Source organism: Ascidiella aspersa, chromosome 1 (assembly GCF_963924565.1).
Source record: "Ascidiella aspersa chromosome 1, kaAscAspe10.2, whole genome shotgun sequence".
In the NCBI taxonomy this organism is placed as follows: Eukaryota; Metazoa; Chordata; class Ascidiacea; order Phlebobranchia; family Ascidiidae; genus Ascidiella; species Ascidiella aspersa.
Window position 1 is genome coordinate 23,815,413 of NC_139447.1, and position 16,442 is coordinate 23,831,854.

The window sequence follows — 16,442 nt, forward strand, 5'->3', positions numbered from 1 at the left end:
CGCGGCTTGCTCTATGAGCATAAAATACAGATAAAATGTCGGATGCAAATCCAAACTTATTAAAAGTGAACCACAGTAGAATTCGCCTATAGTGCCTTTGGCCATATAGACAATTTGCTTATAATAACACTTGTTGCAAAGTACCGTTTGGAAACAATATGTTTTACATAGCAATGACATTATCTATACAGTGACTTGGTTTATAAGAACATTGTTTACAGTAACACCACATTTCTTTCATTTGGGCTCAAACATTTCCGTATAAGGACACTTTTGTGATGCAATAATATATTCAATATTCCGATTTTTTTTTAAATAAAAAAACTTTATTCGCGTGTTGAATGCAGTGAATTTATACTTTATATAGCCTATATATATTTCTCTTAATTGTATTTTATATATTTATTCCTCACTAATACAAAAAAACAACGAAGGCTAATAGCCTACTTAAATACGGAGGCCAGCCTCTTGGAATAACCACTAACTAGTGGTTGAAGGTAACGTTCCTTTTCGTAATCCGTTGTTGCTTATCCTTAACGGTTAAGCATACTAAATTACGTTATTTACAAACTGGAGCTTGCATGTAACGGACACGTATACAACAGAGAACAGATTACCATATACAGGAACGAAAATATGCGACTTCAAGTGTAGTCGAAATTTTATATACGTCCCGCGATGCTCAATCCTTCCGTTTATCCGGCCCGAGATCGCCAGGCCTTGCAGTTATTTTTCCGATTAGGGAAAAAAAAAGTATGGACCCCGGTCTTGAGGTTAGTTATTCTGGCGCTTTAGATTGAAACTAAAGGTAATATTTCACTGCTTTGTTGCCCAGTCCAGGTGGTGTTATATGTATTTTGACTTGAATTTAACATTAACCAATTAAGTCATATGGCTGCTATACGATTTTATATTAGTTTTTTTAACACCGTGCTAGATACAAAATGGCGTCATTTGAACGTTGCTTTTACAACTAGTAAAACTTATGCTAGATGAGGAACTTCTGACATCATCTGCAAAACAAGTTGCTGAAAAATCTTATGCTTATCTTGTACTGTGCTTAAAAGTTTGAAGTAGAATTACATAGTTGCTTCAACATGGATGCCTCTGTAAGAGAAGAAGCAATAAGTCTAAAAATTAAACTTCTTCGGGAGAAAAATCAAATGTTGGAGAAAAGACATAAAATGGTTGAAGAAGACAAAAGGTTTGTGATTCTCTCCAATTTTTACCCTAAAAAATTGACCTAAATGACTTTTTCTGACATAAAATAGTTGTGTAGTCACATTTTAAAGAACCCCAAAATTTTTCGACAATGCAGCTGTGCGATTTAAGGGTTTTAAGAAAAAAATGAGTGTGCACTTTGCATGTTGTACAGAATACAGAATGGTCGTAGGCCACTATGAAAATAAAAAAGACTACTACACTATCGGGTGCAGGCATAAAATAGCGATGCAGTCAAATAGCCTATAGGCACCTATTGAGGCTATTTACCCAGCTCACAAAGTAATTCCGATTTCAAATTCGGAAAAAATCTTTGGAATTATGCAAAACTCTCAAAATAAAGTGTAATATTACCACCGCCCAAAAACTCCAACCCTAACCCAAATCAATAAATAATCAAGTATTGGTGCAAGTGTAAAAGAACAATTCGGTTAAATAAAATAGAATTTGCACTTGATTTTTCCATATGGTATGATAGTGGGTTTCACTTTTGACCTTAGTTGCACCCGGTAACCCTCATTTAAATTGTGCCAAATAAAATATTCTATAAAGCAGAACTCACCTGTGACTAACTTCTGACATAACTTTTAGATGCACTCGGTTACAATATTTAGGCAAGGTTATGCACCTTTAGGCCAGAAGAAAGTATAAAAGTTTGGCGCTTGTCTAGAATCCTACCACATTTGTTTTAACACTAACGAAACAAGTTGTCAAAGTTGAAATTGCAAGGAAGGCATAAATATCTAAGAATAATTATAATAATAATACTTGACCCACCCAAACCCAAACGCTAACTCTTTTCCTAACCCAAATATTGTTAGCAATTTGAACCCCAGGACGAAAATGTGGTAGGATTTTAGACCAGTGCCAAAAGTTCTTTACAAGATACCGGAGTGCACAACTAAAAAAAACTTTGTTAACTGAATTTTAAAAAAGTCATTTGTTCAATATTGTTAACACTAGATAGGGCCCAGTTTGATTAAAAAATACCTACATAAATTATGCAACTAACCTTGTACTCAAAATGGTTGATTTAGCTAAATTGTTTTGTATTATTAATTTTCTGCCATGCAACCTTGTTATTCCCCACTGTGTTATTTATCCAATCCTGTCATTTTGGCTCATTGCAGTGCGATAAACCACATATTGAATAGTGTTTTTATTTCAGAATAACCTAAATATATTTGAAAATGACAACCAATGTTTTGTTCAGACAAATTTAAGTCCAGTGGTTTTCATTGTGATGTTGATTTCCCAAGGGGTCACAGGTGGTTTAATTGGTCATCATATTATATTATGGCAAACTATTATTTTCACAATAAAAATAGCTGAAATGGCTAAAAACATAAAGATAAAAACTCTGCAGTTTAAGAAGTTGAGCATGCACTTACCACACAGAGAAAAATGTGTATGTTTCTTAAAATAGTTGCATTTGATTGTTTGTTTTAAAAGTTAAACTAGACTATCTGCTGACTGAGTCTGGTCACTGTAGGACGTATGCTTAACTTTAATGTGTCCTTTAAACAAGATCTATAAAAAGTCACTATTTTCAAATTACTTAACTTCACTGAAGTTTGTGAGCAAAACGACTTGACTTGAGTCTTTCGGACAAATAACTTAAATTGACTTAAGTCTTTTAAATAAAATTGGGTTATTTATCTTAATTTGTTCTTGTAAAAATATTAGCTTCCTATCTTTTGCAGTTTTGTTATTTTTTAGAGTTAGCGCTCATAATCCGATAAATTTTGTAACATTTAACGTTTAAGGACTTGACTTTAAATTGACTCTAATTATGACTGACTTGCTATTTATTCCAAGGGACTTGACTGGGACTTTTTTATATAAATTACTTGTTTACAATACTGCTTTTTCTAAAAACATATTTTAATTCTTTTTTAATTGTTATTCAGAAAGGCATTGGCAGTTGGTCGATCGGTTGAAACTGCACAGTCAACAACAAATTACAAGCCTCAAAAAAAGGTAAGGGTGTCATGCAATTTTTGTAGTTACTGAAAATGTCCCTTACAAAATTATTTATAACTGCCAAAATTGTGGTAACATCTTAAAAAACTGCCAAAATTGTTAGAAGTACTTAAATAACTATCAAAATTATGATATAGCCTGTATTTTTGTACATATGAGAATATAGAATGCAAATTATGCAAAAGTTTGTGATAGTTGAACATTATAAATATAAATAATTGCTTATCAGGGTAAGTTTATTGTTTAGCTGCAGGTAGCGTGGGCTGTTATTTTATTGTTTTACTTGGTTTATGAGCAACTGCTTGACAGCCCAAAACCTATTATCTAAGAGCTGTAACTTTGTTTATGTGGTAAACAATCCTTTTCTACTAGTTGAAAAATGCCCTGGATTTTTACATTTTTTTGTGCATATAGTAGTAACTGGTAATATTTGCCTTTTGTTAAAATCATCAGCCAAAAGATGATAGATACAGTCATGCCCACATGGATGACTCATACGATGCGGATTCTGGTGGTTATGAGCAGGCGCCACGAAGACCCAGAGCAAACCAACATGACAACAGAGAGTCATATGAAAGACGACAACATCACGAGGGTGCGCAACAGTATGGTGGTAGAGGGCAGCGTAATGATCGGCATGAGAGAGATATCAAGGAGTTTGAAGGCAGACCCCAGTTCAACAGAACGGAACGTGATAACAGACAAGGTTATGGTGGGCGTCGAGGTCAACCTGATCAGAGAAATCCAGACAGACAAAGTGATTATTCTTCTGGATATCACAAAAAAGTGAGTTACATTTAATGCCTGAGTTGTAAAAATGTTAACTAAATTGTAAATACATCTAAACAAGTTGCTAGATTTTTTGGTTTTTACAACATGTACATAATATTTAGTTTTTAAGTTGGCTTGTTATAGACTGCTGAAAGGGAACAACAAAGAAGAAGGAATGTTGACAAAATGGAAGCTCAGATGTCTGGACAATTACAGGTGCGCTAGTGCATGGTAATGTCGGCAAAATTTCATCCAGTGACTAATTAAAATCTTCTGTAAATCCAGTATATGGGAATATGCAATTATATTAGATAACATAACTATAGTATCTACCTTTCAATTTTCAATTGTTTGTTTCTGGCTTTGGTTAGAAGGGAGACGAAGATTGGCAAGAACCTATGGGATATTTACATGATCCCAAACGTCAAGGTGAGGGCGAGTATACTCGGAGACCACCTCCTAAAAATTATCAATACAATCCTGCCCGTGACCAGCCTAGACAAAGGGTAAGTGTATAAGAGCAAAACATGGAAATAGACTGAACAAGAAGTATTGAAGAAGGTTAACAACTGTAATAGAAGTATTCAAATATTTTTTAAAATGTTTAATACAGTCACGAGAAGGACCAATGACCAAACTGGAAATGTCAGTTGAAATGACAGGAAGGCAGCGTCGTGATTATGAACAGTGGAAATCGCAACAAGAAGCAGCAGACAAATTACGATTAGCTCGTGCCCAAGCCGAAACTGGACACTGGAAAAGGGAATGGGACAATGAAAAACAGTAAGCAAGTTAAAAATCTCAGATGTTGTGTAGGCCAGGGTTTCCCAATCTTTTTTGGACCACGGACCACTATTTGTGAATCTGTTTTTCCGCGGACCGCAATACAAAACAAAAAATAAATAAAACCAAATTTTATATATTGACAAAATTGACAACATCAATGGGACGGATGAGATTGCTTCCCTCTGCTTAAATCATTAATTCATCATAAATTCAAAGCGCAACAATTAAGATTTATGATACTGGATAGCAAATGCTTTCGAAATCACTAAGTTGTGAATAACTGCGGCAATTTAATTATCTTTGAAAGAGCACACATACTGTACAACAGGGGTCGGCAAACTTTTTCTAGTCGCAGGCTAAAACCAAACTCAGAAAGGTCTCTGCGGGCCGCACAAAATGTTAACAACGAATTATGTTATTAAAATGTTAGAACAACTGTTAATCAGGCGGGCTTCGGATATGTTTTCGCACTTAAAATCGTGTTTAGTTACTTTTATGGAGGCAGTAAAGTGTTGGCGCAAAGCGGGACAAAAAGCGTTTGTTAGGTTTAAAATTAGAGTCCAAACGTCGTTATTCGTATTGAAAAGTGTAGTAAAACCACTGCGAGAAAACGCGATTACTGTAATGGTTAATCTATTTCAGTGTTTCTTAACGTACTGTAATTAAGTCCTGGCGCACCTGGCGAGCGAAGCCAGCGCGATTTTTTTATTTCTTGCAAGTTTTTATTACATTTCAAAAAAAAAATGTATGCCTAATATTTTTTAACACGTTTTCCGTTTGTACGCAACGCACTTTGGCACTTGGCAGTCAGTCTTCCACAGCGCAAGAAGCGCTAGTCTATTTGCATCATAGCATAAACAAACCTAATGTGTATAAAGATCATTAACGCAAAGCGCGAAAATTTTTCGCACTTACATAGTTAAAATAGTCAAAAAGTATAAGAAATGGATTCGTGTCTAGTTTGTCAAAGGATAAATTACATTCGCGGGCCAGATCCGGCCCACGGGCTGTAGGTTGTCGACCCCTGCTGTACAACATATCTGTGTAACTTTTCAATTTCTTGTCATATCGCCACGGACCATCTGTGCATGGTCCGCGGACCACAGTTTGGGAAACCCTGGTGTAGGCTATACATGTCAAATAAACTTTGAACTATTTTAGCAACAGCAAGCAAAAATGATAATTTTGTTAACCAACTTTGCTTACTTTGCAACAAACTACAGTTTGTTTTTAATAAAGCACGCAAATAAACTGTTAACAACAAGTATCTATATGATTAAAAAACACCGGGAGGGCGCCAGTCAATTCTTAGGGGGGGCATTAGCACTGCTGCAATGTTGAACTTTTTCTGTTGTTATTTTATGGTTACATGTTAGCTTCATGGTCATTCTGCCTTTATGCTGTCCTTTAACATTAAAATTGCATACAATCATAGTTTAGTAACTGCAAATTATGCTTTTTTTTTTTAATTTTGCGATATGCAGGTGTTTCAGCTACCGATTTTTAAAGTTCTATCTAGGCGCCTTGGCATAGATATAAACAATAGAAGTAGTAATATTATTTCAACAACAAAGACAAGTGTTTAAACAAATAGCTGCTAGCTGCTTCCCTCCATCAGCTAATATATATCGTCGGTGTAGAACCAAACAGGGCTATGTCCAATTTTGATAAAATTTTTTTTTTTTGATTTTATTGTATTATGGACATAGCTCTTTTAAAAAATATATTTTCATAGCCTATATCTCAAGTTTATAAGGTCTATGTCCAAATGTAATTTCTGCCAAAAAAAACAAAAAAATCAGATCCAAACTGGTCTATGTCCATTGTCCATGTGTGGACATAAACCAATGTGCTAAACAAAACATATTTGGCTTAAGTCCACAAAGTTTAACTTATTTTTGGATTTGGTGACCAATATTTGCATACATTGTGGTTTTAAGCATAGTATCACAATCTACATAAATTGTATTTATACCATTTAATACTTATGTACACTGTACACACAATTGTCATATTGGGTAAAATCCGACAAATAATCGAAATCAGTGGTTTCCAACCAGGGTTCCGCTAGTACAGTCCAGGGGTTCCGCAATTTCTAAATTGTTCAGCTAATTGAGGTGTGTTTATTACACTGGGGTTACTCGAGCCAGTTGAAATATTGGAATTGGGTTTTCCGAGCCAGTGAAATGTTTCCATAGGGTTCCACTCCAGCAAAAAGGTTGAAAATCACTGATCTAAATCATGCTTGTTAATGTTAACAAAAACATTCAGTGCCATGTATTAGGTACAGTTTTTTTGTTTTTATATCTACACAAACCAAGCCACCATGTGAGAAAAGATTAACAAAAATATTATCACGTGGGTCTTAGTTCAAACAGGTCTTTACACGTTTAACAACTTTTTTTCTCGGGTTATCAAGTCTTATTGGCAAAAATAAACAATACGCAAGACAACAGGTGTGGGTATTACCCTGGTTAAACAAAACTTGACTGAAATTTTTGTAATCGAACAAAAAATATGAAATTATTAATAAGTTTGAATTTAATTGATTCTTACGTATCCATATTCTTCTTATGTATCCATATGTTTTTACAAATTTTGGATAATTTTTGTCCAGATATAATCCTAATAAATCTAACCATGTAAGATTACTGCGGAATGGAAAGCACCTTAAAGTTGGAGTCAGAAACGAAAACAGCAAAATTACAAGATAAGTTTAGGTTGTGAGACAACAGGTGTGGGGTACAATAGATCAGTGGTTCCCAACATGGGGGTGCCATATTTTTCTTATTTGCCGCAAAACAGTCGTTACATATATCTTAAACCGCAAATTTAGGTACCTGTGCATACTTATGGCTTAAATCGGGACATTCCAGATAATAAAATACATTTTTTTCCGCCTTGGTACATGTGACCGGACTCAAAATTTCATTTAATGGGTCGTCGACTCTAGTTGTATTATATAGTTAGAAGTAATGAAATTGGTTCTGGGCAAATTTTTTCCAAAATTTCAATAAATTTCAGACGCAAAACGAACATAATTGGTTCATGTAATTAGGTTTGCACTGTAATGATATTAATGATATTAATGCTAGTTTGTTATGTTTTGTTCACCTATATAAAAGTTCAGTAAAGAGAATTTTGTCGCTAATGGAAAACTTATGGAAAGTGAGATAGCTTTTATTTATAAGTTGGCAAAACTTGTAACACTTTTTCTATGTTAATATATATTTGGGTCGCAGCGAAAAACGGTTGAGAAACACTGTGTTTCATTTTCAGTTTGAATTACAAATCCTCTGGTAATTGATATAGTTTGAGTTTTTTTTTTCTCGTGTGTAGTTGCCATTTTTATTTATAAATTGTAATATTCATTTTCAGTTTGAATTACAGCCTTCTACCTATTTACCTTTTTTGTTTATTTACAATGATTTTTGCAGTAAAAAATATTTTTTTAGAAGAAATACATGTGTAACTTTAAATCTCTGGTTTGCATCTTCCAGGTTTAAAATTTTTGTGACATATTTCCCCAACCCAGGTGAGCATCAGAGTGGTAATGTCAAATGTGTAACAATCTTATTGTTTAACTGGTCAGTTAAAAATACCATGCATAACTAAAGATTTCATTTACAACAACTGGTTTTATGTTAGGTACCGGTAATGTATTCAGTATTACTCGGGAAATGAAACATAGTCAATAGGTAGGTATAGTGTGATTAATGCGGAAATTTATAAGTGAATAAACATTGTTCAACCCAAATGGCACGGAGCACCCATATGTATTTTCAAAAAGGGGGCCAAAAGAAAATAGGGGGCTCCGATAAATATAAAACCCATATAGTATTCTTCACATAGTATGCATTGGCAATCATGAATAGTTTCATTGGCATTGCTTTTGAGTGGATATTATAAAACAGACATAAACCGCTAAAAAAAACGTTTTGGCGTTTAACTCAAAACGTTGAAAATGGACATAGCCCAGTTTGGTTCTACGCCGACGATATAGTATATGTATAAGTATATATATATATATATATATATATATATAATGTGTACTGTAGATAACTTTGCTATAAGCGCAACAAAACTATTGTTCACATATTTAAACACCACAAATTCAAAGCTAATGCTTTAAAATTTCTAAAAAAAAATGTCTTTGCTTTCTATAAAAATGTAATAAAGTGATTTCATTTAGATTTACTGTTGTTGATAATGATGTTGTTTAAATAAGCTTCTGTTCTGTGTTTAGTACTTCAAAAGTTAGGGTCTTTTGTATATTTTCCATAGTAACAGTATATTGTAAATTTACAGTGAGGAAAGTAAAGACGAAGACAAAAATTGGAGCAGTGGCGGAGGCTATAACCAAAAGTCAAGAAATCAGAAGAGGACGCCTCGTTCAGGTTTTCATGGAAGTCAAAGCAGGCGTAGCTACAACCACGATGAACTTTCGGAAGAAACAAGAGACAACACTGATTGGCCATCACTAGGTAATCACAAAAATCGATTTACAGTAGGACTCCTCGTGTTCAAAAACAGTTTTAATGGTAATAGACTCACATAGAAGTTATGTTTTAGATACTAAAACATGTCGTAACTTGATTTTTTTTTGATGTTCTGTTCTCGCAATTCCGAAAAGTATTTAAATTTTATCTGATTTTTGTTATTAGATGAAACAGGGACTGCATATCAGCCTCAAAGGCATCAAAGGAAGCAAAATAGGAGGTCAAATCATAAGGAACAAAATGAAAGTATGTGAAATAAGTAGATAAAATAAGGAAAGCAATTTTAAGGTCTTAACTCCGGTAGTTATGCAGATAAAAAATTGACGAAATTACTGTGCGATTACCAAGTTTATTTATATGGTCCATAAGGTTAATAATACTGATTTTTTGCGTTAAAAAAGAACGTCCGGTCTTGGATACTTATTTCCCTCCTCAGGTCACATGCTGCAAACCCCTAAAAAAAAAGATTTTTTTGTTATTTACAACTGATAAAAATAAGGGCCAAATTAGTTTTTTTTTATTGTTAAACAAAGCATTTCAATTGACACAACCTTATGCTGTTTCGTTTAGATTTCTTTACTTGTTTTTAATAGATATTAGGTCATTTATGATATATCATTAACATTCAAACGCTATAGTTTACTGTTTTATGGAAAAATTCACGTTTTTTTGTTCAGGTCGCAAACCACAAGATGAAAATACAGGGGAAAGTAATGATTCTAAACCACAACATTCCCCAGAAAAGGATAACAATACTTTAGAAAGGTACATTTTTGTCATATCAACTTAAACACATTTGTTTTTTGTTATCTAAAGTTAGCTTTATTTGATAACAGTAAAAAGGTCACGCAAATAATTGCAAAAATTTGGTGTAAAGTAGCTTTACGCTATTACTCCCAAAGCTTTTTTTTTTTATATTTTGCGTAATTAAATGAGAATTTTAGTTAAATACGAAGACGAAGAGTTTAATTTGTCTTTTTACAGTCGCGCAGATAATTGCGATGATTTATACCACGCTATTTCCTTATATCGTGTTACCTTTATCGTGGGGACGCATTTTTGCAGTAGTTTACCCTCTGACGAAGATCTTACTCTATCCGTAGCATTACCTTTACTTACATGTTAATTGCCACATTCATATTTTTATAATCATCGGCTGTAACATGAGGCTAGCAAATTTGCACTGACATGCACAACGTAATTCGCAATAGTAATAAAGGGTTCTCAGCATGGTGGATTTTTTTGTTTTGTTTACCCAGCAAAACTCAATGTGTTTCCCGAAATCTCACGCCTATTGCAGCGGAAATTAATTTTCTTCGACCGGAAAATGCCAGTAGTCGTTCGCTGGTTAGAATTAAACTCTATTTTAACCTTGGCAACTGATATAATAAAGAAATAAACTTTCTGTTATGTAAAACATACCTTTGCCATAATCAACCCTGAAGAATATGTTTCCTGTAGATTTTTACAAGTTCTATTTTGCAAATACAAGTATGTCATTTCAATTGTTTTTGGTTAGGAATCCTCATGTTGAAAGTGAGATGTCCCCCGCCCCTGCGGGAAGTTCAAATCAGTTCAGTGGCCATGGAAAAGGCCGGGGAAGAGGAAGAGGTAGAGGCAGAGGAAGGGATCAAAAGGTTGGACATGAAAGAAAACCCCGGGGTAATCCAAAGAATCAGGGGTCGTTAAAAGTGGAGATCAGTCCGCGCTCTCCTGAATCAGCCATAAACGAAGACGCATCAAGTGTTCAAAAAACACCTCCAGATGCTGGAGCTGTCTTTAGTCCACTGAAAACTCCAGACAACTTTGTAAAGGTTGATGATTGGGCGGCAGAGGTTGAAATGTGCAGTCCGTCATACAAAAAAGAAGACAGTTTTGAAAAGCCTGAAAACTTTGAAAGTGATAAAACTACCGGTTCTGTATCCACTGACACAAGTCATAAGGAGGAAAATGACTTGGCTGATTCTACAGTTGCAGGTGAAAGTGACACTAAAGAATTAGCTGGAATTGATGCTCAAGAAGTTACCACTACAGGATCAAATGTCAATCTTTTGGAGGTAGTCGATGATGGCAATGATGTACATCAAGTTAAGACTGATGATAAGCAGAAAACAAACATTGTTTTAACTGATGATGTTGGTTCCACATTATTACCTGAAAATACTGATGCTGGTGAACAATCAAACGTAGAAGATGTTGTAGTTCCAAAAGATGATGTTCAAATTAGAACGAAGGATGAAAAGTTGAACTCTGATGGCTATTCCGCTGAAAGAAAAATTATGGAAGATGATGCTCTAAACTCGTTAACATCTACTGAAATTATTGACAAAGTCAGTGAAGATCAATATGCAAACCAAGAAACTAAGGAAGTACTGGTTGATACACAAGAGAAGGACAAAGAAGAAGAGGCCATTGAGATTAAAGAAAATATAACACAAGACTCGCTTGATGATGCTGAATTTGCCAGTGTCAAAAGTGATGGGTAAGATTAGGAAACTATAATAATAGTATTAATGAACAAATTATAACCATCACGAATTGAATGATATTACCACCCACTACTTAATTCGTTATTAGAAACTTTTTTAAACTTTAAGGTATTTTGGACAATAACATAAAATCTATCAAGCCAAAGAGAAAATAGAATTTCTTGATTGTGACTTTTATTTAGTGTTTGTTGATTCTTGGGACATATAATTAATTTGCTGGGCTGAGATTAAAAACAATGTTGAATTTGTTGATTTTAAAGTTTTCTTACACTTTGTTAGGCATTTTTTATGACTTTTTGCCTTGTAAAAATACAGATATTTATAAAAACTAGTTATAATACATTTAAAGGCTATTTTGGGATACAATTCGTTGCTTTATTACCGCACTGCTGAAAAATAAATTTTACAAATAGTAGTTTGTTTTAATCCTAATAATGACTAGGATAATGGGTTTCACAAGGGTGGCCTTCGACAAGAGAGCATAAAGTGTTGAGAGCACATGGAAGGTGGCCACAACTAATAAAAGGTTGAGAGTCAATGAATTGTCAACTGAAAAACAAATGAAAATAACTAAATTACATTAATACTGTTATTTAAGACAAACAATTCTTCATAGGGATGAGTTTGATGATGCCCCAGAAGCGCAAGAGCCAGAAAAGCAAATAACAATGGAAGAAGGTTACAACCAGGATTGTGATGCTGTGGAAGAACACGCAAATGAGAGTATGGAGGAAAATGGTGAAAATATTACGAAAGCTGAAATAATCACTTCAAAACAACAAGAAAACAATGAAGTAGAAAACAATGTCGCAGAAGATGAAGTAGAGCCTCACAATGAAGATTCAAACATTGCAGAAGAAGATAACGCACCTAAGGAAGAATCTGCTGACAATGGATCATCAAATGGCAGTACAGAGTAAGTATTTTTTATTACATAATGTAGTTATGATTTTACCATACCAGTGTTTCTTATGAGCTTGTTCATCGTTTTGTGGTGGCATACATTTTTCATAATTGAATAATCTATTAATTTTAACGCAAGCCTGCTCATGTTACCATTTGTTTAAATATAGTTGGATTGATATCGTTAGAAGTTGTTATGTATTTAAGAACAGGGCAATTATTTAATTCAATAACTCTAGCGGTGACAATACACAATAAAACAAGATGTCTTTTGCATGACTTTTCTTACGATATCATCACGAATTTTGTTACCAATATCACATTTATTTGTGGATCATGGCCAGTTTCTCGATAGATTATTATCCAATTTTATTCAGGTAGCTATTTGGGTAGAATATATATCACCGATAAAGCAGCACAACCTAACCTAATGTAGCAGGTATAATTTAACAAGATATAATTTGCTCCACAGAACTGCAGAACGCAAGGAGAGTGAGAATGCATGTTGAGCTTGCATGGTTTGAATTCACTTCTTTTTTTGCAATCCATTTTCTCTTCACACGTTACCTAGTTCTTTCTTGTAGCCTTGGACCAGAAAGGGCACTTCCAGTTGGCTCGTTTCAAATTCGATCGAACACGCACGAGGAACTAGTTACGCGACTCACTCAACAATCCGTTATTAAAATGTACAAATCAGAAGAGTAATGTGTTGTATACCGTTTGTTATAAGCATAGTGGGCTTAATGCGGTCTACTGCTTGTTTCTATCGAAATTGTGTTTTAAATAAACTGTGTGGTCATAGCCGGTTAAAATATTTTATTACGACTTGCTCAAAGAAACTTTTTTTTCTAGTTTGCGATTTGCACCAGTAATAGTTTTAAGGATTTTCCATGAGCGCCTTGATTTAGCTTTTTTGTGTACAGTTAATACATTTTCCGTAACAATTATGTCGAAAAATGATCGTTTGTGCTTTTCGTTATGCTTGCGTTTTTTAAATTCAATTAGTTTGTTTCTTCGAGTTTCATCCCGTTAACATCTTGAGACATTAATTTCATTTTAAACTTTCGGCGCGATTAAAAAGTCAATTACGAAAAACCTGAAATATTTTTTCTGTTTAATACAAAAAGTATTTAAATACAGTGCAATTAGGTAATCTAATGGCGAAGAGCCAAAATTAAATAATTTTGGTAAAGAATGATTTAAACGTACACTCGTCAGTTTCTCCCAACGCTCTTAATAAGTTGACCTATCGAAGGATTTTCCTGCAAATGCATTACTTTGTTGCTTAGATGCGACCGAGTAAATATTCTTTGGGAGTTCAGACAACCAATTTAAACAGTAGCCTATACTTATTCTCCACTAAATTGCTAGTCAATAGCAAGTAGCAGTTCAGTGTTTTGGGGCAGTCTAAATGTAGCTCTGAGGATACACTTCTGTTGGGAGGTATATATACTTTTGGATTGTTGGTTATTCGTTATTTCCATCAAAAGAACAATCGGTGTAAAGGCCGATCTAGAATAAATAGAAACATAAAAGTAGGCCTACCTAAGAACCGGCGATCTTTTTAGGACTAATATCGCTTTATTCGCAGACACTTTAAATCTGCTTCTCAGACCCCAATCGGTCCGCGTACCCCATTTCAGGATCCACTGGTCTATTACACCGAAAAAAGTTGTCGAAATGGCAGCGGAAGAATGTCTGTTATGTTATGGAGGAAGACCAATAAGGCCTGCCATTGGAGAGTTTAATGAAAAAAAAAACGTTAACATGTTCCCCTGTATCTGTCTTTTTTAAACGACATGCATCCAATATATTTATTACGTTAAAAAAGCAAAGTCACAGTGTTGACAGCATAAAATAAAATATGTATCCTGTAAGTGTTAGTGCCTCCTTGGTCTGCTTAGCTTCTGGACTCGTTCGTAAATGATAAGGGATTGCTTGTAATCCTCCACCGCATCGGACTTATTGCCCAAACATCCTCTGACGTCAGCTCTTCGTTTCAGGGTGACGTAGTCGCTTGGATTGATATCCAGTGCTGAATATTAAATGTGAATTATTCAGTAGACCACTATTGCACTTTAATTCATGCAGTAAATCACATACTACAAGTAAAAATTGATCTAAAGCAGTATCTAAATCCATATTTAGTAGGCTATAGGTGGATGACAACAATCGTACGTTAACTTCACCTTAAACTGGCGATTAAGTTCACTAAAAAATACCAACTCATATTTGTTAAGTTAGTTATTGTGTTGTTCGCTCGCATCTGTGTTATTATATATTAAAATGCAAAATGCCCCTGGCCACACAGCAGAAACCGCATAAACAACAGATAGATGTCTAAGGTGAAAAGCATAAATAGAACAAACCGTTGTTAAAGTCGATCTCCGCCTCTTCGTAACGCTTAAGCATGCAGAAGAGGTTTCCCCTGTTGTAGTAAACGTGCCCATTATGTGGATCGAGTTCTATCGCCAGCTTGAAATCCTGCAGTGCCTCCTGCGACATCAATGTTCGTTGTATACAATGTTGAAGACAAGTCGTTTGTCCCAATCAAGTTATTTTTAAAATATAATTTAAGTCCAAGTCATTATTTGAGCAAGTCAACTTCAAGTAAAGACATTGACATGCAAATAAAACGTTAAACTAACAAAATTGATAAGCTCGTCCGATTATTATGTGCAATAACTCAAGTAAAAATTAAAAAACGCAATAACAGCGTAAAAAATGTAAAAAACACTTAATTTTAACCAAAGTTATTTGACAAAATTACTCATGTCGTCAAGTCAAGTAATTTTGGTCAAAGGACTTAACTCAAGTGAATTCATTTTAAAACTCCTTAAGTGCAAGTCATTACAACACTGCCAATTAAACATTATTAAGCAGCGTATTTAAGAAACTTAAATTTGCTTATATTTTACAAACCGTATTTTACAAAGTACAAAGCCTTTAAGGTGTTTTGTTGTAAAATTCAAGTTGTAAACTAGTCATTTTGAAATAATCTAAGTCGCAATCAAGTCATTTGCAATTTAACTAAAGACCACGTCAAGCCACTTTCTACAAATCTCAAATCATGTTCCAGTTTAAGTCATTAGTTAGCCAAGTGAAGTCCCAGACTAGGTCATTGCCATAAAAATCAAGTCCAAGTCACGTCATTCGTATCCAAAATAAATTTCTTATAAAACAACTTATAAAGTTATTCTTAACCACATGAATTTAAGTCAAGCCATTTGCGCAAACGAGCTAAGCCCAAGTCAAGTCATTTGTTTAAATTACCAAGTCTAGTCATTCAAGCGCACACGAAACGTAACGAACGTTGAAAAATAAATCATGGAAATGTAAAAACCGCTTACTTCAACGTTGCCGAGAAACACGTTTGCAATCGCTCTGTTGAGATAAGCGGGACTGTCATCTCCATCTTGTTCAATGACCGTGTCCAGTGAGCTGCGAGCTTCAACAAACCTACGCTCGCGCAGGTAAAGGACAGTGGCATTGAAGTGCGCCGGTGAATAAGTAGGATCCAAAGTCTTTGCTTTCTGAAAAGGTAATGGAAATTTGAGTCACAAGAATTACAAATTTGAAAGAATTCATGGCCCTGAACCCCTGAGTTTATTATACTACTATAATTCAGATAAGTGTGAGCAATCAATGGGTGAATGAAAATGATTCCATACTTGCCTGTCGTCTGTATACAGGTAAAATTAATCACTAGAGCAGGGGTCGGCAACCCCTGGCACGCGTGCCAAAAGTGGCACGCCAAACGATTTAACGCGCATGTTATATCACCTTACGA

General features: G+C 34.5%; 2 protein-coding genes across 3 annotated transcripts in view; one reads left to right on the forward strand and one right to left on the reverse strand.

Annotated features, from left to right (window-relative positions):
- Positions 1 to 1,043: 1,043 nt before the first annotated feature.
- LOC146168389 (uncharacterized) lies at positions 1,044 to 13,718 on the forward strand. 2 transcript variants are annotated; one of them, XM_083388849.1, is made up of 12 exons: positions 1,044 to 1,204; positions 3,132 to 3,201; positions 3,658 to 3,990; positions 4,120 to 4,191; positions 4,347 to 4,481; positions 4,589 to 4,758; positions 9,070 to 9,245; positions 9,426 to 9,506; positions 9,938 to 10,025; positions 10,780 to 11,742; positions 12,366 to 12,665; positions 13,125 to 13,718. In XM_083388849.1, the coding sequence occupies exons 1-12, from the start codon at positions 1,098 to 1,100 to the stop codon at positions 13,159 to 13,161; spliced, it is 2,532 nt and encodes an 843-aa protein (XP_083244975.1). In that variant the 5' UTR covers positions 1,044 to 1,097; the 3' UTR covers positions 13,162 to 13,718. The 2 variants fall into 2 exon arrangements, with proteins under 2 accessions (XP_083244975.1, XP_083244974.1); XM_083388848.1 differs by having other exon boundaries at positions 13,237 to 13,718.
- An 814-nt stretch (positions 13,719 to 14,532) lies between these two features.
- Positions 14,533 to 16,442, reverse strand: part of LOC146168390 (uncharacterized) — a 29,106-nt gene continuing 27,196 nt past the window's right edge. The window contains exons 32-34 of the mRNA XM_083381934.1: positions 16,003 to 16,185; positions 15,022 to 15,148; positions 14,533 to 14,687 (exon numbers count right to left, since the gene is read on the reverse strand). Coding sequence (XP_083238060.1) covers positions 14,533 to 14,687; positions 15,022 to 15,148; positions 16,003 to 16,185 — 465 coding nt within the window. The remainder of the gene's footprint in view (positions 14,688 to 15,021; positions 15,149 to 16,002; positions 16,186 to 16,442) is intronic.

Coding starts and splice junctions, on each gene's coding strand:
- LOC146168389 (XM_083388848.1), top strand. CDS start 1,098: ATGGATGCCTCTGTAAGAGAAGAAGCAATAAGTCTAAAAATTAAACTT. Junction 3,202..3,657: donor ATTACAAGCCTCAAAAAAAG/GTAAGGGTGTCA, acceptor TAAAATCATCAG/CCAAAAGATGATAGATACAG. Junction 9,507..9,937: donor TCATAAGGAACAAAATGAAA/GTATGTGAAATA, acceptor TTTTTTGTTCAG/GTCGCAAACCACAAGATGAA.